Here is a 22,197-nt window from a genome sequence, read left to right as displayed (position 1 = left end):
ACCCACCCTGTGGTCTGCGCCAGCTGGGAATGGGGATTCCGACCCCAGGGCCACCCCAGCACCCTTCCCCCAGCGCAGCTCCCAGGCGGAGACGCTTAATCCCGACAAACCAGTTTGACTCAGCACAACAGGAACAGCTACAATTTTAAAAACATGCAAGTCCGTGATTCAGATTGCTGGGGCTGTTTTAATTAAACGCCAAGCTCCTCTGCTCCAGTGGCAGCAGCAAACGGCTCATGGAAAGAAAATGCAACAAACTGGTTTCCCCAAATATCTCTTGCAGTAAGTCATCATAACAAAACAAGGAGTTTCGGTTCATTCCTTAAAAACCAGAGGCCGCTATTCCCAATTGCAAGGGCTGGGCAGGAATGGCCTGGCAGCCACAGCCTTGCTGTACACTGAGGGAGAAATGTGGGGCTGTAAACGGACCCTGGTGCTCCAAGTTTTCCCTCTCCCCAGCTCTCCGCATGCTCCGCCTGACACAAAGGAAAGCCCTTCTCCTCCGCTCCTCGGGAGCACGGACGGGAAGGCCTCCTCGAGCGCAGCTTTTACCGAGGAACAGGAGATTTAATGAATCCAGCGAGTGTTGCAGAGACCCACGATCCCTTTCCCTCACAGCCCTACCCCAAGCACCCATAAAACAGAAGGGCCAACTTCACCCATTGCCCCACCAAAAAACATGCAATTTCTGTGTAAAGTAATTAAACAGAAAGCAAATCGCTTTGCCAAGAAAATACCTGGCAATTCCAGCAAAGGGGTCAATTAAACAGGGGTTTGCCGGTGCAGAGAGGATCGTGGTCAATCTGTGTGACACCCAGCTGGGGTCTGGGAGGTGTCACTGGGCAGAGCCGATGAAGAAAATCCCCCCTAGATATCTTGCTGCGTTGCGGGGTTTGGCTATTTCACTAGAGCCCAAGCCTGCTCAGTACTACGTGCAGCAAACTACAGTGCTTCTGCATGGGAGTTCATGGGGAAGCACGTGGGAAACTCCAAGTTTAAATGGAGTCCTGAATCCAGAGAGGCTGCTCAGGACAGGAACAGCCTGGGAGAGTGGCTCCTTGGGAAAGCAGGTCCCTGTCCCAGTCTACCCGCACGCCCAGGGCGACAGGCAGATCCAGTCTGTGGCTGTCCATGCTCCCTTGGGCCAGGGTGTTTTGAAGCCTGGGATTTTAGCCCTGGATGGTCGGCAAGGGCCTGGAAAACAGCACATTCCCCATGCTGTTCCACCACGTCCACTCCCCACAGGGCCTCTGTTCCCACAGCCCCGCTGGGACAAACTTCTCGGCTCAAACCCCTGTGCTGGAGAAAGGATCCGCTGTTGCCCCTGGATAGAGCATTCCTTCTGCAGCCGGCCCGGGGACTGCTGAACCGGAGAAGAAAAACACATTGTGACTTCAAACAGACCCAGCGCACTTACAGGATCTGGAGAGAAACCATTTTCTCCTCGGCAGCACAAAGCCCTCACTGAGCTGCTGCCGAGCGTGGCTTTTCTCCTCCACCCCCGTGGGGCCTTGTAAAGAAACCCAACTCCCCGCCATCCCCTCGGGACTGGGGAGCGCCATCCAGCCCCAAAGCCCCCTGCCCTTCCAGCCCGGCACCAGCCACAAGCCCAGCCCTTTGCACCTCGGAGGGGACGGTAAAGTGGCCGGGTCTGGGGACTGCTCGCTGCTGTTGTCTGCAGGACGTGCGTACAGATTTATGGCCACGCCAGATTTATGATCAGCACTAAAATATCCAAACAAACGTGCACACGAGATTTACAGTAACCTCTGGAACGCGCCATCCCTGTCAGGAAGCAGCGGTGAGCGTGGACAGAAATGCCAAACGTAGCAGAAGAGTGGGAGCTCGCTGACCCTGATGCGAGCAGCAGCTTCCCTAAGCTGCAGAGGCAGAAGCCTCTCCAGGCCAGCTGCAACTTTCCCTCCAGCTCGAACAAGAGCAAAGGGAAAAAAATAACTAAAAAAAAAAAAAAAGAAAAAAAAAAGAAAAAAAAAAGAAAGAGAAAATCCCACGAGGAATCTGGGCCAGCCCGAAAACTGCGAAAACTGCTGGGCAGCTGCCAGCCAGCCCCGAAGTGGTCCCACTGGACTGGCATCCAGCTGGGCCCTGACCTCTCAGACGGTGTCTTCAGCCCCTGACCCCTCCACATATTCGGGAAGCTGAAAAAACCCAGTGACTCCTCAGCAGGGCCTGTTTATTTTCTCTCCATCCGACTCTTTGCACTGCTCCATCCCCGGAGGCAGTGCGGGAGAGGCTGGGGCTCCCTGTCTCCCCGGGGGCTGGAGGGACTGTCCCCAGGTGATACACACGGGTGCTGCCAGCGCCCACGCCAGCTATCCTTCCCAAATTCCTAAACCGCTGATGGGAAGCAGGTTGCGAGAGGCTACCTGCAAGCGTGGGGGCTACCCGCAAGCGTGGGGCCCCGCCGGGCTCCCTGCCCACAACTTCATTCCCCGGCACCTCGCCAGAAGGCAGGGATCCCCGGGCGGGTGCTCGGGAGCCTCCATCCCGCGAGGGCTGAGTGCCGCTGGCTTCTCCCTTCCCCTCCTGCCGCGGGGTTCCCGCTTAGCCGGGAGCTCACGGACCCCGCAGGCCCACAGCTCTGATTCCTACAGCGTACAAAGGACGAGGGATTTTAATTTATTTTTCCCTTCCAAAGAAAAAAAAAAAATCGCACGGAGGAAGGATGAAAAAGAACGCGGACAACAAGCACCCCCCAAACTTTCTACAAAGGCAAAAGCTAGAGGAAAGACGTCCTCCAACCACCGCAGCGGGGGAGGGCTCCTGCCCACGGCCACCCCCGGCGCCGCAGCCCGAACCTCGCAACGCGGGGCGATGGCAGCGGGAGCCCGAAGCACGACACCGCCTCCGAGCAGCCCTCGCCGCCCCCTGCCCGGGCGGGGGCACCCACAGCTCCGCTCCGACCGGGGGAATCTCCATACCCTTCCGTCCCTCCCTCGCCAGCCCCCTCCCGCCGCTCCGGCAGCGGGTTCGGTTACCGGACACCGGAACGCCGCCGCCCCAGCACTCCGGCTGGAGCCTCGCACACTTTGTGCCGAGACAAAAACCCGTCCGGGCCCTCTTCTCCTCCTTCTCTCCGGTGCGACCCGGCTTGCCCGCTCGGGAGCCCCCGGTACCCAGCGGGGCCAAATGCCTCTTTCCTCGCTCAAAGCTGCGGGTGCAACGGCGCTGCCCCGCGGACCTGGGTTCACTCTCCAAAGGGGAGAGAATTACTCCCCATTCTATTCCCAACTCCATCGGAGTTCGGGGGTGGGCGAGCCGCGGAGCGCAGACCCGGTCGGGGATAGATGCGGCACGCGTGGCCACTCGCCCCGAAGGTCCCACGCTGGAGCCTCGGGGGTTAAGGCAGCGGGCGCGGCGAGCCCTGCCGGGGAAGCGATGGAGCCGGACACGGCACACGAACACTCCTTCCGCGGCCCCACCAGTTCTGGCACGCCACGAGCTTCCACTGAAAGAAATATTAATTTTCCAGCCCTCTCGGTCGTGGCGAAAAGCCTCGAAACGTGAACCGAGTATCCAAAGAGGCGCAGCTCCCTGCCAGCAGCCGCCGGCCGCCGATGCCGCGGCTCTGCCGCGCCGGGCTCGGTTCCACGGGGCGTTGACTCTAAAACCCACTGAGGGCGGCTAAGCGCTGGGAGCGGGGCTGCGGCGGCGAGCTCTCTGCAGGTACAACCGGGCATCCGCGGCGCGACGACGAGTCGCACTAAGCCACGACGGGCCTGGGACATCCCGGAGAATGCGTGCACCCGTGAGCGGTCGCCCGGGCCCCGGTGCAGCGGACGGGCACGCCCGCCCGGTACTCACCCTCCAGAGCGCGGCGGCCACCGGGGAGCAACAGGAGCAACAGAAGGGGGAGCAGCGGCGGCGGCGGCGGGGGGGCCCCCGGGCGGGCCGCGGCCATGGCGGGGGCGGTGCGGGCGGCCCCGCCGGGCAGTCCCGAGCTCGGCGCCACGCGCGGCTCCTCTCGCCGCCGCGCCACGCTCGCGCTCTGGCGCCGCCGCCGCCGCCGCCGCTGCTGAGCCGAGCGGGGCGGGGCCCGCCCGCCAATCACCCCGCCCCTGGCAACCCGGCGCCCCTGGCGACGGCGAGCGCGGCGCCGATTGGGCCGCGCTGCGGAGGGGGGCGGAGCCTCCGCGGAAAGATGAATTGGAGGGGGCGGGCACTGCCCGGCGCGCCCCCTGTGGCCCCGCCCCCTGGCGCGGGAGGCGCAGGGCGGGGAGCGCGCCCCACCCAGCGGCCGCCCGCGGAACTGGGCTCTTAAAGGGGCCGCGCTCCCGGCCTGCCCCGCCGACCCTCGGCCCGCGCTGCCCTGTTCCCCGCTCCTCCGGCTGCGGGTGAATGCGTAAGCCTGGTAGCGTGTGTGATGACGGGACCGTGGGCCCCTCTGTGCCACGCTACTGGCAGTCTGGTTTACCTGTGCCACCCATTGCCATCCCATTCTCCACTGTCCCATCCCATCTCTCATGCATCCCACCCTTGGCCAACCCATCTCACCCCATTCTCCCCCAGCTCATCCCATACATCCCATCCTACTTCATTCATCCCATCTCATTGTATCATAAGCCTCCCCACCCCATCCATACCAAGATTCCCACCACACAGGCAGGGATGAATGCTGTGACCCTGGCTGAGCTGAAACCATACAGAGAGCACCCTGAAGTGACCTCTCCCAGCACCCCTACTCCTACCCACAAGGTGCCTTGCCCATCACGTTCCTGGTGGGAGAAGGTGCTGGTTACCGTGCGTGCAGCCACAGCTTGCAAGCCTGTGGGTGCCCCAGTCTTCTTTCCCCTCTGTCCCGGCTTTGCTATGGGAAGGTTTTGGGGCCCTGTCTGGGACAAACTCTGCTCCCTCGGGATGGTGTATCCACACACACTGTCCTCGTGGTTGGACCTGGCATTTCCACATCCTCCAGGACAGACACATATCTGCCATGATGGGTGTGGGATGTGGGCTGCCACCTGTCCTGGCCCTCTGTGCTGCATCTGCCCCTCAGATACCTGGGGAGGCTTCACTTGGGCTTAGCAAAATCCCACAAGTCCCTGATGTTGGGGAATGCTGATGCTCCTGGTCCCTGGGAGTGGCTGGAACCCCAGGGGCAGTGAGGTGCATGGCTGGTTGCTTCACCTTGGGCAGCCTCATCCCCCTGGCAGAGCCATCTGGGCTTCCCTGCAGACACCTGCTATCTGCAAGTGGCACCTCCCCACAGTGCTCTTGCCCCAGAAACCTGCCCCAGAAACTCCCTTGCCGTGCAGCCCCAGCCCTGGCCCCGCACTGGCGCAGTGGGGAGGCTGCAGGACCACACTCCTGGCCATGTTCCCCGTGGCTGCTGGCAGGAGCAGGAATTTGGGAGGTTATCAGGGCTGGCCATGGTTGACCTCCTCTCTGTGAGGACAGACCCAGAGCACATCCGTATCCCCTCTGCCTTCTGCTGCACACTCCCACCAGGGCTGTGGATGGGCATTTTCCTTCCGCGTCCTGGAAGGATTTTGCTTCCCAAGTCCTGGCCAGAGAGCCTGGCACAGAACTGAGCTCTGCCTGGGCAGCTGAAAATGTGGAGATGACCGACTCCTACTGCAGGAATGCTGGCATCCTCTGGGAGCTGTGGGGAGTCTTGCCAGAAGGCTGTGCCCTGAGGACAGCCACAGTGCCCCAGCACCAGCGGGCATGGTTCCTGAAGGAAAAGTCATGCCCAAGAGAGCCAGGGTGCTGATTTGACAGGACATATGACTGTGATAAATCTCTGTGAGGGACAGGAGATGCAGCAAGTGGGGCATTGTGCTCTCCAGGTAAAGGGAAATGGCTGGGGAGCAAAGCACAGTAAGGGGATTGCATTCATGGAAAATGCTGACGTTTGAGCAAAGATGCAGAAGTTGTTGGTTTGGACATGCTGTCACTCAAGGAGATAAGCAGCAGAGAGGTGAGTGATGAAGCTGGCATCATTAACACATGCACGGGAGTATAATGCAACATCAGTGGGGAAGGAGAGGGCTAGAGGCTGATGGAGATGCTGAGAATCTTAACCAAAGGCCAGGCTCAGGGTAGGAAGATTTGCTGTCTCCCTGTGAAGTCACTCTCGGGAAATCCCCTCCTTGCCGGCTTACTGAGATGCAGAAACCTCTTTTATTCTGCAATTCCAGAGGTCTGAGTTACCCAAGCACAAAATTTCTGAACGGAGCACATGGGGAAATTGCTTATTCACACTTGAATAACTCAAAAATGGCTGAACCAATTTTACTTAAACTTTCTCCAAGAATTCCCCTTGGAGCCAAGCCATGCCTGGCAAATTTCAGCCCGAAAGGAATTTATTTCAGAATAGGATGAGAAATTGGAGCAGGCAGCGGGGGTGCACGGGCTGGGGGAGGATGCTCCACACAATCGCGTCTCTCCCCACGTGCTGTAATTAATGAGCCCCGCTCGCTCCCACTGGGCTGGCGCTGCCAGCCGGCCTCTCCCCGGGGCCTCAGGCTCCCTGGTGCCGGCGGCTGCAGCGCTGCGGTCCCGGCCGGGGGGCTGAGGATTTCAGGGCAGCTCGCTGGCCAGGGAGCCCCGGTCGCTGCCTGTGTGTTGCAGCTGGTGGGCAGCCTGGGGAGCAGCGCTGGCAGGGCTCCGACGCCTGCACAATACCAAATAACTGTGGTAACTGCGTGGTATTTGCTGGCAGGGGCTGGGTGTTTAGTGCCAACCCGCCTGCTTGGGCACGGACTCGGTGCTGAGGATGGCGCTGCTGTGGCCCCCGAGGGACGGGGCGATGGCGTGGCTGGGGGATAGGCATTTCTGTGTAAACACGGACAGGTCCCGGCCATACATTGTCCCCGCACACACACTCAGCCCTTATCCTCTCCCTGGCACCTTGGGGTGATGGCTGGAGCTGAATAGGGCTGCAACGAACACTGTGTTGGCAAGACGTGGGATGGGCTGAGAGATGAAACGTGAGGCTGTGGGACAGGCAGAGGAGTTTGCAGCACCGACCTGAGTTAGTGATGCTCTGCCTTAGAATAGCCTCCAGCCTGCACACGGCAAAGCTGCGGTGCCCACGGTGTCCCTGGGAGGCATTCCTGTGCAGACAGGGAGTGGCAGACATGAAAGGAAAACCTCGAAAAGTAGCAACGGCCATGGAAGGTTCCGAGGACAAACCTCCTAGCCCAGCCCTCTCCCTGTAAGAAATTTCTCACCCAGAGACTCCATCCTGCTGGAGCAAGCCTGACTTTCACTCCCCATTTCCAAACACAGCCCTGATGTGCTCCGGTGACGGGTCCATGTCACACAGGCACACGCACGGTGTGTGTCAGACCACGGCCCCGCACACGGATGCACCCACGCACCCTGCCTGCTGCACCAGCCACCGCCCCTCGCCTCCTTTGCATGTGGCAACCTCAGCTGCAGTTTCACAAGAAAAGGTGATTAGAGAACAATTATTCCTATTTTCTCAGAAGATCTAAGGGGCATCGAATGAAATTACCCAGCAAGAGTCTAAAAACAAACAGAAGGGAGTATATTCCTCACGAGGCAGCCAGTCCCAGGAGTTCATTGCCACAAGGTAAGTATGGGGACGTGTGTTTGAAGGGTGGAACTGGATGAATGCAAGAAAAAGCCCTGCAAGAGGCCTCCGTTGTCTGCTCACCTGGAACACAGCTGTGCTGGGGATGGGGGAAGCTGGGTGGGGATTTCCCCATGTTTCTGGGCTGGATACCATTGTAGTACGGGCCATCACGACATCAAGTGACATCTCCAAGTCCTTTGTCCAAAGGGCTGCACTCGGAGGGGCGACATCTGAGCAGGCAACTGGGTCAGCCACGCGACTGCTGAGGGGTCCCCTTGTGCCACCCCCAGTGCAAGAGGAGCCCCGTGGGGCCCTGATCTCAGGGCAGGGAGCACTGCAGGGTGCCAGCTCGCCCAGCCAGTGTGTGCTCCCCGCCAGACCAGCGCTGGCTCCAGCCTGTCTCCTTCCCAGGCTTCCTGTGCGCTTGCCCCTCCGGGAGCTCCTCCCTGTGCTGTCAGGAGTTTGGTGCTGCCAGTGGGTCGGGGCGGATGGCAGCACCCATGCTAGCCCAGTTGGGCCCAGCAAGGAAGCCACCTTGTGCTGCTCATGGTCCCTACTTCAAAACCTTCTCCCATCCCACCCACATCCACCACCCCTCACCTCTGGCAGCTTCAGGATGCAGTTAAACACTTCAGCACTTAAAATTTCAGGTGCTAATTGCTTAGTAATGAAAACTTTAATCACAGGGCAATTAAAACCTTAAGTAGCTGTGGGAGATCCATTCCACGTCAACAAAAAAAGAGTGCTGTCACTACTCCGGCACCGGCACCGCCCTGGCACGATGAGGCTCCCTGGGCCTGGAGAGCTCATCCTGCTGCCCCCACTGCCCCCTGCTCCGGGAATCTGTGGAGCCCCCCCTTCCCACGCCGAGCAGGAGGTGGCCGAGGAATGATCAGCTACTGCTGTAAAACTTAAAACCCAGCTAATTTTGGATTAAGTGCCATATGAAAGGGTTTTGTTATTTTAAATCTCCTACTTTCCAAATTCCCAGGATTAAAATTCTCTGCATTTACTTTAACCACATAACATTTGCAGACAAATCACTTCTCCCAGTGCAAAGTTTGAAGCAGGCTTAGCAGATCTAAAGCCCAGCCACAAGCTCCAGGGTGGAATCGCTGGAAGCGGCTGCCAGCGGCCGCCAGCCCCTTTCCCTGGCGCACGCTTGCAGCAGAGCTCAGCCACGATGTCTGCAGGGAGAAAGTGCCTGCTTGCTGCTGGAGCCCGGGGAGGCAGCATGAGAAGGAAGGGTGGCTGTCATCCTGGCTTCTGGGCTCATTCCTGCACTGGGGATGTGCCCTTGGGAAAATCTGATGAGGCCTGTGTGTGTTTGCAGAGCAAGCCCTGTCCATATGCTGCAGGGTGCATGTTGCAACCATGCTGATGCCGTCCAGGTGATGCTGTCCAGTTCCGCACCAGTCCTTTGTTGTCAGGTGCTGACAAATGCCACACAAAAAATAAATAAAAATCAGAATTTTTGCCTTTTCCCCCGCTGCTCTGCAGTCCACTGGGGCTGAAAGGGAAAGGAAGGCATGCAGCCTCGCGTGATTCCGGCTCTGTGGGAGGCAAAGGCTCCAGAGCTGGGGGACGAGGTTTGTCCCCCAGCTGCTGGGAGGTGTGGGAAACATGGGTGCCTGTGGGCAGCAAACTGCCCCCTGCTCTTTATCAAAAGCAGCATCAGTGTCTGGCAAATGTCACTCTCCTGCGTGCTTCCCAGCTGGGAGGTCCATTTCCTCCTCCCATGGCCCCCTTCCCCTCGCTGCCTCCCAGCCCTGCGGCAGGACGGGCTGGCAGGATGGGGACCCGCTGGTGAGTGGGTGGCCATGGGACCGGGAGACAAAGGCAGGGTCGTCAGCTGGTGATGCATCACCCTCACCCAGCCCTCTGCTCTCTCAGGCACCTTTGCTAACCAGGCAATTAGCAGCCTGGCCCCATTAGGGACATTTTAGGGGACTGCAGCTGAAATGCCAGTGCAGAGGCCCTTTGCATGCTCAGCCCTGAGCTAGGGTCAGCTGGGTGCCCACCTTAGTCACAGGAAGCAGATGATCTCCAAACCCAGAGATTTAGAGGCTGAAATTTGCTTTGTGCCCCAGCCTGGAGAGACATTCCCAGGTAGGGCGTAGTGACTCCCAAATGGGGTGACAAGATATTTGGGGTTCATGCTTATAATAAGAGATGCTGGCAGACTTCCTGGCTGCAAAAATCCAAGAGGCTTCTCCTGACCCTGCATGACCTGCAAAGATGGTTGCTTCTCTGGACTGAACAGGAACCAGCACCATGTCCTGCTGGGGCTGCCTGGGAACAGCCAGAGGTGATGGTGGCAGTGGGCACAACAGGACCAAAACAGGGCCAAGCACAGAGCCTGAAGCCCAGCAGCCTCCACCTGCCCACCCCCACCAGGCACTGTCGGCCAGGGGCAGCCCTCAGAGCAGGGCAGCTTTCCCGGACTCTAAGGTGAGGCTTTGGCCTTCCCTGACCTTGGGGCAGTAGCCTGGTCCTGCTTCCCATCCCACCTGGAGCATCCCTTGCCCAAAGCCAGCTCCGGATGCTGTGCCTCTCATTGCCATGGCAACCCCCATTCTTGCTGGGTTGCCATGGCTCCCCGGCCCCCAGCCGCAGCCGCATCCTCAGCATCAAGAGGTCCCAGTGATTTGGGTCCTTGGGGGCTGTCACCATGGGAGATACCACACAGTGCCTGGGAAGGAGAAGGGCTGATGGATTGCTGGCATCTTCACCTCACACTGAGGTTCGGGCTCTGGGACTGGTAGGGACAGGGTCCTCAAGGAGAGTCACTGATGACATGGGGATGGCACCACTTTGCAGACCTGCCTCGTACTTGCCAAACCTGCCTCTTTCCAGCCTAGAGTTGCTCTGCTTGGCACAGCTGCCACAGCCCCAGAGGGTTGTGTTGATGGGCAGGCATGGAGGTGCTGGAGCCCTTTGGTGTGGCTGCGTGCCGGCAACATCAACAGTGGCAAGCACGCGTGACCACGCTCTTGTCCACTGCCCACTGTCCCCTCAAAACATGGTCCCAGCAATCGCAAACACCCCACCAGGCCCTTGGGAGAAACCTCAGCCCGGGATTGCTGCCGTGCACTTGCTGTGCCCGGGTTACGGCTGAGCTCGGCAGCAGCACGAGCCCGGCAGGCTCCAGGCCCGGCGTGCTAAATAAACACAGCCACCGTGAGAAAAAGGCAGCCAGGAAAAAATAGTCAAATAAAATAATAAGTCAAAAGAATAAACAAAGTGGGGACGTGCCCAGGCATGGCACAAGCCTCCGACGTAGCACTTCCAAGCCGGGCTCTGCCCCAGCCCCGGTGCCTGCAGGTGGTGGAGCCCGGCCTGCTGGCAGCGCCCTGGCCGGCCGCACCCCCACCCCAATATCCCCCCTGGCTGCAGGAATCCCCTCTCCCCGTCACACCACATTCCTGGGGTGCCCGAGGATGAAGGTGCAAACACCCTGGGAGAGGTGCCAGGCAATTCCTGGCCTGCCTGGGATTTGCATCCTCTGCCCTGGCGCTTGGCTTGGGAGGGATAAGCCCAGGCTTAGCTGTTGCTTCCCCTGGGGCTGGCTGCCAGTTCCTAACCAGTTTTGCTGTAGCCCTTTCCCACACTAACTGGGGTCAAGGGAGCTGTGTGGCCTCCATCCCACCTCTTCCCTCCAGCGCTCAGGAGCTTTCATGGTTTAAACAATTTGCTGCAAAGCAGACGGTGCGAGGGTGGGAAAGGGGCAGTCCTGAGGGCAGGGGTCTGAAGTTGGGTGGCATTGTGAGGAGTCCATAGGGAACGTCTGCAGGCTGCAAAGCTGGGGTACAGACCCACAGCGGCCTCCTTGGAGCCTGGATGAAGTTTGGGTGGTGGCAGAGAGGGAACCAGCTAAGAACCTGCAAACTCAGTGCTTCCCTGGGAAATCCCACAACACAGGGCCCTGCTGGTAACAAGGGAGAGAGCAGCTCAGACTCGGGGTGTAACACCCTGTCCTCATCACCACAAACCTCCTTTAAAACTCTCTGCAGGGCCCTGACACTTCACCTCCCTCTCTCTCCAGCTGGCAGCCAGCGGTGCTCAGTCAGGGAACAAAGGAGCATGGTTTAAAGTAGCCAGTTATTTTAAGAGCCTGCACTGGCAGTGACAGGCGGAAAATAGAAAGAAAACCAGAATAAGCAATGAAAGAGCATTCCCCGATACATACTTTCTCAGCAGTGCTTCCATGCTTTCGGTGTAAAATTTATTCTGGGCAAAAAAATTGGAATAAAAGGAAAATTGCCTCAAAGCCCATCTGCAAAACAGCACCTGGGTGTCCCAGTGGGGCAGGACGCCAGCGACGTGGCACTGTGAACAGCCAGGCACTCAGCTGATGGGATTTTGCACATAAGCTTCACATCTTCGGGTTTCTCTTGGCTTTCCTGCCTGAAAGGTTGAGTACAAAACGAATTGCTGGCATGCCATGCTTCGCTCCACCAGCCAGGCAGATGGACCTGCTGGGGCCCCAGCACAGCCTGGCTCACCCTGGGAGCCAGCAATGCCAGAGCTGCAGCTTTGGCAGGATCCGGACATCCTTTGTGTCCTCTAGCACAGTTCTGCTGAGGTTTCCAAGTGAGCCTTGTTTGATCTTTGCCTCCACACGTCTGGAGGAGCAGCCTGACTTCTCCCTGTGCCGGGATGCTTTCCCATGCTGCTGAGCAGTGAGGCTCCAAGGATTCAGCTAGTTGTAAAGAGGTCAGCGACATAAGATTCATTGCCCTTAGAGTGCAAAATTCCTGAAAAGATCCTGTCACAGCACAGCCCTCTCTGCAGCACACTGACCAGGGTGCTGTCCTGGTCATCCTGGCTCCCCTGACATAGGAAATGACCCTCAAAGCCTGCAACAGTGTGGGCTTTTCCTATAAGCATTAATGTGCACCATTATACTGGGGAAAACCCAGTGAGGAGGTGTAGAGGAATGTGAGATGTGTTTCTCTGGCAGCCCATGGGTGACAGGGCCTGTTTAACAGGCCTGTGGCTGGGTGACCCTGGTGTGCCCCTACCCACCATCTCCATGTGAGCCTGGTGGGATGGGGAGGAGAAGCGTGGTGAGGGAGGATCTTCCCACCCCACACCTGCGTGGAGGAGAAGTCAGGGAAGGCTGACAGGCAGGAAGGTGCACATGGGACTGTGCTGAATCCCAAAATAACCCCAGGCTGAGAGACGGTGGTTCTGGCACAGGATGGGATCTGCTGTCCTTTGGCAGCAGGGGACGAGGTGTGGTCCCCAAATCAGCTGCACTACTTCAGAAAGCAGCAGTTCCTGACCCAGCCAGGTACTGCTTTGTCCTGTGCAATGGCTACCCGTGATGCTGTGGCACATCTCTGTAATCCACAGGGAAGTATGTTTTTTTTTCCTTCTAACTGCTTACTAATGCCAGAACACCGTGGAAAACTACCCCAATGAAGCTGCTGGGATGCCAGGTGGAATATCCCTGCTTACTCTTTGCTGGAGTCCCAGACTGCTCCCACATCATGCCCAGCACCATTTCCACTTGCAGGGAGAGGACACAGACTTCAACCCTCCCCCGAGGCACTGACATAGACCTCCAGATTATGCCCTAAAGGATGGTCATACTGGACGGTTCTGAATGTAGCCCCTAGGAGAAGCAGTGTCAGGGACCCCCACGGTGCCAGGACCCCTCAGCCACGGGCTGGGCAGGTGCAGCCATGGGTGCTCCACATCCCCCCAGGTTCCTGGCCTCCAGCAGAGCATTTTGGGGGGAGGTCAAGCAGTTTCTTCATTCTCTCCCCCCTCCCTTTCCAAGATGAAGAATTTAATTTTAGTTTTTACAGCTCCTCCTAGGTGGATAAATCCCTTCCTGGCGAGTCCAAGCCCTGGAAAATCTTGTGAATCTAACGCTGGCCCTTCTGGCAGTCACTGCAGCAATTCCTGTTTCTCTCCAGCCGCACTCTGTAAAGTTTTATAGTTTCCTGGTTGTAGCTGCAAGGCCCCAGCCGTGCCGAGGAGGGTGGCGGGGGGAGAGCCCAGCATTCAGGAACTCGAGGCCAGGGAGGTGAAGCAGGGAACCGTGGCCTGGTGGGATGTGCCAGGGAGATGCCAGGTCCCTTTGTGGGCTCATCCAGGCAGAAATGTTCTGTGCAGAGGGTGGTACAGTCCTGCATGTGGGGATGAGGTCCATCACAGATCTCATCCCCTCCCAGCGTGGATCTGGACCAACCCTGCCTGTGTGCCATGGGGTGGTGGCGGGAAGATCCCACTGTCACCCAGCATGGGGAATGTGCCTGGGGAGTGGGCAGAGCTGCTGGCATCAGAGCCCTGCTGGGTGCAAGCAGGGCCCCACCGGGAAACCTGGTGCTCTTCCCTAATGAAAATCAGGTTTATATCTGCTTTATATCAGCACAGCACTGCTCCAGCCCTGGGGGGATGAAGAACCTGGAGAGCAAGCAGTGCCATGGTACAGCCAACGCCACACCCATCACCTTGTTTATCCCCATTGGCCACATGCATGTCCTCAGAGGATAATGTGGCACCTTCACAGGCACGAAACCAAGTCACAGAGGTGTTGTTTGGCTGGGGCCAGCTTCATTCTAGTGCAGGACATGGTATTCGCTGACCAAGTGACCATAGAGGCCTCTCTGCTTGCTCCCTGTACAACCAGCTTTGCAGTGACATCAGTACTCCCCAGGTGATCCATTCCCCATGGTGATCCACTCCCCTGGGAACTTTGGGCACCCATGTATGGAATGGATAAAGCCTCCTATCGCCAAACCTCCTGATTTTCTTTTTGATCCTTACCTGTATTCGGCAACTTCTGATGGAAAATTTGACTCCCAGAGATATCAACAATGAGAGGATGGGTCTGGCGGCTGTGGGAGTCAGAGGCAAGTCCCTGCTAAATTCCCCATCAGGGCTAAAAGTCCTGGCTGGTGTTCGGCTTTATTAGGGAAGCTGTGAGAGACTGAGTGCCAACATTGTAATGCCCTCAGCTCTGTTAATGCTTATGCTCTGCTCTGAGTGCCAAAGTCACCGTGCTCAGCTTCTTCTGCTCTGTTGCCAAAAGGATACATTAAAAACAGCCCAGAGAGAGGCAGGGAGTGTGACAGGCAGGAAGGTGATTTCTGGGAAAAAAGAAAGAGAGGAAAGTGAGGAATGAAAGGGATGTGACAGTGGTACGCAGCCTCCTGCACCAGCCCAGTGCTCTGCCACTGGGTCTCCTGGGACTGCAAGGCATCACAGGAGCCAAGAGATTGTGGCTGGGATGAGGATGGGTGGGTGGGACACAGCGTTTCCACTGCTGACCCTGCAGTGGGTCTTTCCTACATATTCCCCAAGCACCCAGCAGCCAGGGAAAAGAGAATGCCTGCAGATGCAGGGCACCCATGGGTGCTGGGGTGGGTTGTAGCACAAGTGAGACCTAGGGAATGGGGATGCTCTTGAGTGAGTGCCACATGGGCAAATCTCTCCCTGTCTTCCTCCTCGCCTCAGCAGCCAGGCTGGGATGTCCCCATCCTCTCTGCCAGCGCCGTATCGCTGGAGGGACATCACGGGTCACCGAGCAGCAGAGAGACCTGTCTAACCCTTCACACCCTTCCCAGAAACAAGGGGCCGGGGGGAGGTGGTGAGGGGGGCTGTAAACTCTGCATTACCACTAATTAAGCACTTGGCTGTCACCGAGGCTTCCCAACACGCCTCTTTCCCTGACACTTTTACTGTTTGGGGAAATGGTGTCCCGGGCCTTTGATGAACTCGCTATGAAGTTGAAAGGAGCTTGTGGCGCGGTGCCAGGGCCCATCACAATTGTCTCTCGGGCTGGGGATGGGAAATGACCCATTTATAAAAAGTGGGGTGATAAATTAGACCTGGGAAATGGGAGCCACTGACTGTGGATAAAGGGCAGGATGGGCCGGACTGGCCGTCAGCTGCCTTAGCCTGTCCCCAGCCCCGGTGCAGGTACAGCCAGGCTGGGGCGAACCCAAAGGGTGACAAACTTTGTCCTGCTGGTGATGCCAACATGACACATGGTCCCTGCTGCAGTGGGAGCACGAGCTAGTGGAAAAGGGAACTGGCACTGGGCAGGACACTGTGCAGTGGAGGACTCCTGGGGGTTTATTTATAATAGGGTATTTCTGGGGTGAAGCAAATTCAAAAGCTGGAAATCCAGGGCAGGGACAAAGAGGAAAACACCCAGCTCTCAGGCTGGAGCAAATGCAGTCTGTGTCCCACCATGAAGTGAGCTCGTGGCTGGGGCTGAGGAATATGCAGTCAAGAGGGCTATGGAGTCCCCATGTCCATTGCTCCAAGTGCCACCAGGACACAGGGCCTGGCTGGGGAGCAGGTGACAGTGACTGTGTGGTCATGTATCCCTACTGTCCCTGTGTGGGAACCCCACTCATCCTGCCAGCATAGACCCTCCTGTTAAAAGGGGCCAAGTCCTTGGGTCAGGGTGGGCCATGAGGGCCAACTCCTGGCGTGCAGAGGCCCTACAAATCTATTTCATGCAACACAGGTCAGGGCTGTGAGGGTCTCCCAAGCACTCCATGTCCTGGGCAAGTGAAGATGTGACCATGCTGATGACTGAGTTCAGGAACTGTCACCCACAGCTGCATCATCATACAAGTTCTGAGTTCTCCCTGTCCCCTGTGTCTGCCCCTTGCCCCACCTCCATTCTGCCATGGCTCAGCTCTGAGCTGGAGTAGCAGCCAAGGAGCTGCACCACAGGATCATTCCAGGTTAGCTCAGAGAAGCTTCATGGGAGGCAGCTGGTTTTCCATGACTCTGGTGCCTAAACCCAGAGAGCTGGGGCTGCGGTTGGGCAGCAGGAGCCATCCCTTTCCCTGTCCCCATCCCCCAGGCTGGGCTGAGGCTGGGGGATTCTCCCCTCCTCAGGGCGGGCTCCAGCAGTCCATATGGGGCAGGGGGACACCAGCTCTCTTCTTGCATCAGCAGGTTGCAATGGGCTCTGTCAGCAAGTCCACAGGGTGAGAGCTTGCCGGAAGGCTAATTAATGACTGCCAATTAGCACTAGTCAGGCCTGGCTGGCGGCTGGGAGCTGGATGCAGCAGGTGATGGGATTTTCTGTGCAGTTGAAGGAAGAGTCTCTGGGTTTCAATTCAATTCAGTTCACATACAATTCACATACAATTCAGTTGCCTGTTTGCTGGCTGTGGATGGTGAGAAGCTCAACTGCACACAGACACAGCAATGGCTGCACGGGCTTGGACGGCTGCCGAGGGGCTGTGGAGGGTGGTTTGGTCAGGGATGCAAAATCCCAGCTCCCAGAGATGCTGCTTCTCAGCCTTCCTTGGGCTTCGCCTCCCACTGCAGCACAGGCGCCCACCAAGATCTCAAGCTGTCCCCAGGGCAATGTGGGAGCAGCCCTTGGCATCGCGCTCCCTTTGGCATGGCACAGCCCTGCACAGCTCGGGGGAAGAGCTGGCAGAGATGCCTCTGCCTGCGACGAGCTCCTCTTTGGGAAGGCTGGAGGTTCCTGCTGCCATAGGAGACAGCACCTGTATCCCATCCTCTATGCCCTTCAAACCCCTCCATCTTCCTTTTATGATTCTCTGTTGTGCTCCTGCTCTTTAGCCCACATTTTCATGGCTGCTGTACCACAACATTCCCTATATATTTGAGCCTTGATTATTTCTAACACTATATATGCATGTGCATGAGTATATGTATACATATATATATTCATTTTTGCCTCCCTGCATTGTGTTTCTCATTAATTATTCACATCTCATGAAATAGGAATGAAAAGAGATTGCATGATGCTGGCTGGAGTCTCGCAGGAGGGAAATCAGCCTGAAGATTTCCCACAGCCACTGCTGGGCTCAGGCATGAAACCCTTTGCCTTGGCACAGGGCACCTGGTGTTGGGATTTCCTGATGAGAATCCAGGGAAAGGGGGCCTGACTGAAGTGTGGCTGCAGGAAGCCCCTCAGCTGCATGGAATGGGTGACAGAGAGATCTCCCAGTCCTGATGAGTTCCTGCCATGGTGCAAGACCTGCACCAGTCCTGGTCACTGTGATTCATGATGTGTTTTTGACTGAAAGAAATCCCTACCCTTCAGCATGTGCTGACTGCAGTGGAGTCACATCCTAACCACTGCTCTGATAGAAAAATAAGCAGGGCCCTGCCTCAACCTCCCACTCAGAGGCAGTTTCCCATATTCTTGAGCCCTCTCCAACTTTTCCACGTCCTTTATCAAGCCAGGATGCAGCACTCAGTCCTTGTCTCACCCACTGTACACAGAGCTGGACTCATCTTTCTCCTCTTTCCACCTTTTCTCCTTGAGCAGTCACACCCTGGCCGGCACATGGGCACTGAGCCCTGGGGTCACTGCTGTGCACGAACGGGAACCTCTGCTCCTGCTCCACCCAAACAGCACTTGCTTTCTAAAATAGCTCTTTTCTTCCCCCCCCCCCCCCCTTTGCTATTTAAAAATCTGCTTCATATACTTGATCTATTCTGTTTTTAAGAGGTTATCAGGAAGAGAGGGCTAAAGAAGGTCCCTTGTTGTCCCCTTTTAGCCTCTCTCCACACTGCCCTGTGCCCATCACCCTCACCCTCTGCTCCCTCACGTGCTGGCAAAGCCATTTTTTTAAGCAGTGCAATATTTCCAGTGCTTTGCTCCCTGCTCTCTGCCCATTGTAATCTTTTCTTTGCTCTTTTGACCATCAGCATATATTGAATAAGAGCTGTTAATTGAGCTGTCTGCATTGACATGTTGGGCTTGTACTTAGTGGCTATAATTAATTTAGGACAATATATGTGAATTATCTTGATTAGTCTATCCAAGATGCATCATCTCGCACAGGCCCATGGTGAATGTCATATATCTTCGTGCAATCCTTTCCCACAGCAGCAAAGTCCTTCAGCCTTAACTAACCTAAATATGTCACGTTTTTGCTAACATGCTGCCTCTCCACATCATTAATGAGCGTAATAAACCACACTGATGCTAACGCTCAGCAGCCTGCCTGGCCCTCTGCTAACCTCCTGCCACAGGGAGTAGTGGCTGTTCACACAGCCTGGAGGTAGAAACCAGGACCTGGTAAGGTGGAGGTACCTGGATTGCTGGACAGGCGCTGGGGTGGGGGGTGGCTTTGTTCAGTGGATGCTGCTGAGGGCTTTCCCTTCTCCCCGCTGGGTTGGCCAACAAGGAAAGTCAGCCCAAGAGAGGTCCAGCCAGGTCTCCTCCAAGGATTGTGCTCTAGCTGGCACACAGACTTTGGGCTGTATGGTCATGTTTGCATTTCTTTGGTGTCTTTTTCTAGGGGGGCAGGAAGTGTCTGTCAGCTTTCCACAACTGAGGAAATACAATGGTCAGCTCTGCTTCTGTCAACTTCCCTGTTCCCTCTGCCTCTTCAGAGCCATATTTTGTCAATATCCTTTCTCACCCATTGCTTGGCCCCTGTGGAGTGCCCTTCTTAGGGTTCTCCTGGAAGTGCTCAGTGATGTTGGAACCTGTTTTCAGACATGGCAGGCAATCCCCCACTCCTACAGGAATGCTGGTATGCCTCTGGAGCCGCCACTGGTAGGACGGGTTATGCTTATGGGGACATGTAGTGGCTCGACCTGGAGAAGGGCTGATGCTGGCTCCGGGGCAGGCCCTTTTTTAGAAGCAGCATTCATCACGGCTGAGACCTCCTTTGATAGTTACACTACAAACAAACACACAAACAAACCAGCCAGCCCTTCAGATATCACTCGGGCAGAACAACACAATTACAAGGCTCAGGTTTCCAGCATCAGCCTCATCCTGGCGCTTTGGAGACCTCTGAAACCAGCAAATGCTTAACTCTGCACCCATTTGCAGGTCGCTCCAAATTTCCCAAGCGCTGCAGAGGTGTTTACCCAGTGCAACAGCACACCGAGATGGAGGAATTGGTGGTGTCTGATCCCAAGGCAGCAGGGAGATGTGGCACACACACCTCGCTTGCTAGCAGCCTGACCTTGCCCAAACAACCGCACGCTGCAGGATCCTGTTTGGGACAGACCAAGCAAGATGGGAGAGATGTTTAGGCTAAGTCCTTGGTATTTAGCCATTGGAATTTAACCCCTCTGGTTCTGATTATGGCTCTAGAAGTTCAGTTTCCATCACAGACCACCGGTTTTGGCCACTTAAGAGCAGTTGGTATCACCTCTGACCCCCCGGCAAGCTTTATTGCTGCAGCTCACAGGGAAGCAGCCGCATCGGCTGCCTCGTAAAGCTCAGGGCTGCCGAGGGCTGGTCCTGCCAAATAAACCCCTCGCAGATCCCCTCCCCCCGTGCTCTCCCTGGGGTTCCTCAGGGCCACCCAGCATCACCGGCCCCATTGCAGGATTCCCTGCGGGTGTGTGGGAGAGGGCAAGGCCAGGGACAGCCAGGTCAGTGGCGCTCTGATCTGGAGGCTGGTCCCTGGGGAAGGCTCCCTCAGAGACAAGGGATCCACATGGGGACACCTCTCACTGGCATGCAGCCGAGTGGCCTCTTCTCAGAACAGCTTTGGTTCAGCCATGAGTTGGTACAGTGCCATTCCTGCCCACGAGTGCTTCGACTGCAGCCAGGGGCAAGCTCTCCTGTGTTTCCCGAGCAATCACTGCATGAGGAATTTGCAGCTCTCCTCCTTCTCCTGCTCTCCCCAGCCTTGGTTGAATTACTGACACCCAACAGAATCAGGAGGGAGCTCGAGGCATCACTTCTCTGCTTTGGGAGACCTCCTTGCAGCCTTGCTGGGGACATGTGGATGATGGAGGGGAGCAGCTCCATTCCATTGAATCTCTGTCCCCATTGCCTGGCAGGCTGGAGAACAGGAAGGTGGCCCTGAGGGGTCCCTATCCCCACTGGGGTCTCTCCTCCTCATTGTGAGCCCACTTGCTTGTCACCATCACAGCTGCTTCTCTCCTTGGAGCTTCTCCCAGGCACACATGGCCTCATGGGCTGCTTGTGCTCACCAAGGCCCTCAGCTCAGGGATTTCTCCTGCTGGCCTGGGACTTTGTGTATCCCAGCCAGGGCCCACCCTGCTCTAAGCACATGAGCCTCCTCTGCACCCTGATGCTCCCAGCTGTGTCTGCTCCTCCTGCCCTGAGGGTCAGGGTCAAGGTGGCACCTTGGGTCCGATGTCCCTTGCTCTGGCTGCAATGCTGTTGGGGATTCTCATCCAGACAAGCTGAAGGAAAACCTTTAGGAGGTTTCCTGCTTTTGTGTGGTGAGCCAAGGCTTGAGATTTGTTTTGGAAACTCTCCCAGGGGAGGCTTTTTGGCTTGAATTTTTTTTTCCCTTAGAAGGATGAAGTGTGCCCGGTTGGGTTCCCTGGCCCTGCCTGAAGAAGCTTTGGGTTTCTGCTGGGATGGTGAGTGAAGTTTGTGGGAACAAAACTGCATGTCCAGGTTGGCACGCAGGTCCCCTCCAAGTGACACAATGCCATACATGACCAGCATCCTTCAGGAGAGCTTAATCCCACACTGCTGACATGCACAGCAAGAAAACACACGGGTGTTTAAATTAAGAAAATGACTCTTCTGGATTTTCCCATGCCTCATAAAACACCACAGAGGGGGCACCCACCACCCACCCTGGAGATGGTGCCCGGTATGAAACCACCACCTGCTCCCCAGGACCCAATGCTGTAGAAACAGGGTGTGAGAGCCCTGATCTGCTGCATCAGCCACCCCCACCTCGCTGAAGCAAGGAAGCTGCATTTCTCCCCTCATGAGAGCCAGGGGATGGAGGCACCCCAGGGTGCTCGTGAAAGGAGGCAGACCCAGCAGCTGCTACCCTAAAGGGCCTCAGGATCCCAAGGGCTCCTCAGGATGCTGTCAGTGCCAGGGCTGCATCCTCCATCCTCATCTCATGGCATTCTAGGAGGAAGGATATTTTGGCAGGATGGGTGGCTTTTCAGGGGGGAAAAGGGACTATTTAGGCTGAGCTGGATCTTCCCACCTCCTGACTGTGGAGTGTATGCAACAGAGAAGCACGGGGCCACTGCTGGCCCCGGGGATGCTCTCTCCAGGGACACAACGCTGACGCTGATACTTGAGACACTTCAAACGGTACCAGCCAAAGCCCCCGAGAGCAGACTGACAGCAGAGCTGCTGGCGCCGTCCCCAGACGGGCTCCTCGGGTCTGAGGAGGGCTGCGAGCGCTCGCCTCTCTATTTACATTACCAGGAATGCACAAAACAGGGGGGCGCAGCCTGGGGAGGGGGGTATTGGCTGATTGTTCCCAGGATCCCCTTGTCAGAAACCCTCCCTGCTCTGTTAGTGTCTCTTGATATATGGCTTGCATTAGGGGATGAAAGTGAGGCATAGCTTGGGGTTTTGGCACGACAAACCCCATTAAACTCTCTCTGGGAAAATGAGTCCAAGAAGTGTTTTGGGGGGTTGAGTCACTAACGGAGCTGTGAGCAGCATTTCTCCCCACCTCCGGCTGCCTGGCCAGGGCAGGAGAGGGGCGGGTGCTGCCGGGGGCTGGCAAGCAGCTACAGCACCCCTCTTCACCCGCCCCTCCCGCTGTCCTGCCGGGGATCTGGGAGTGCTCACACACAGGGCAACTGGCCCCAGCCCTTCCAGGGTATTGGTCCCAAGTCCAGACACCTCTCTGCCACCTGGAAATTTTGGGGTGGGTGGAGGAGTCACAGAGTTGGGAGTCTTCCCTGCTCTC

At 57.0% G+C, this 22,197-nt stretch overlaps 1 protein-coding gene and 1 long non-coding RNA gene across 3 annotated transcripts in view; one reads left to right on the top strand and one right to left on the bottom strand.

The window, feature by feature from the left end:
- EPHB3 (EPH receptor B3) overlaps positions 1–4,029 on the bottom strand; it is a 29,660-nt gene extending 25,631 nt beyond the window's left edge. The window contains exon 1 of one of the 2 annotated variants that reach the window (XM_068200425.1): positions 3,826–4,029. In XM_068200425.1, the coding sequence (XP_068056526.1) occupies positions 3,826–3,922 (97 nt within the window). In that variant the 5' untranslated portion in view covers positions 3,923–4,029. The remainder of the gene's footprint in view (positions 1–3,825) is intronic. The other variant, XM_068200426.1, reaches the window with a different exon arrangement.
- Positions 4,030–7,365: 3,336 nt separating this feature from the next.
- On the top strand, positions 7,366–21,016 carry LOC137479823 (uncharacterized). The gene is made up of 3 exons (XR_011002545.1): positions 7,366–7,561; positions 19,371–19,588; positions 20,820–21,016. It is a non-coding gene; the product is annotated as an uncharacterized lncRNA (long non-coding RNA).
- The last annotated feature ends 1,181 nt before the right edge of the window (positions 21,017–22,197 follow it).

Source organism: Anomalospiza imberbis, chromosome 10 (assembly GCF_031753505.1).
Source record: "Anomalospiza imberbis isolate Cuckoo-Finch-1a 21T00152 chromosome 10, ASM3175350v1, whole genome shotgun sequence".
Taxonomy (NCBI): domain Eukaryota; kingdom Metazoa; phylum Chordata; class Aves; order Passeriformes; family Viduidae; genus Anomalospiza; species Anomalospiza imberbis.
The sequence above is the reverse complement of the archived record's forward strand: the minus strand, read 5'-3'. Positions and strand labels throughout refer to the sequence as shown.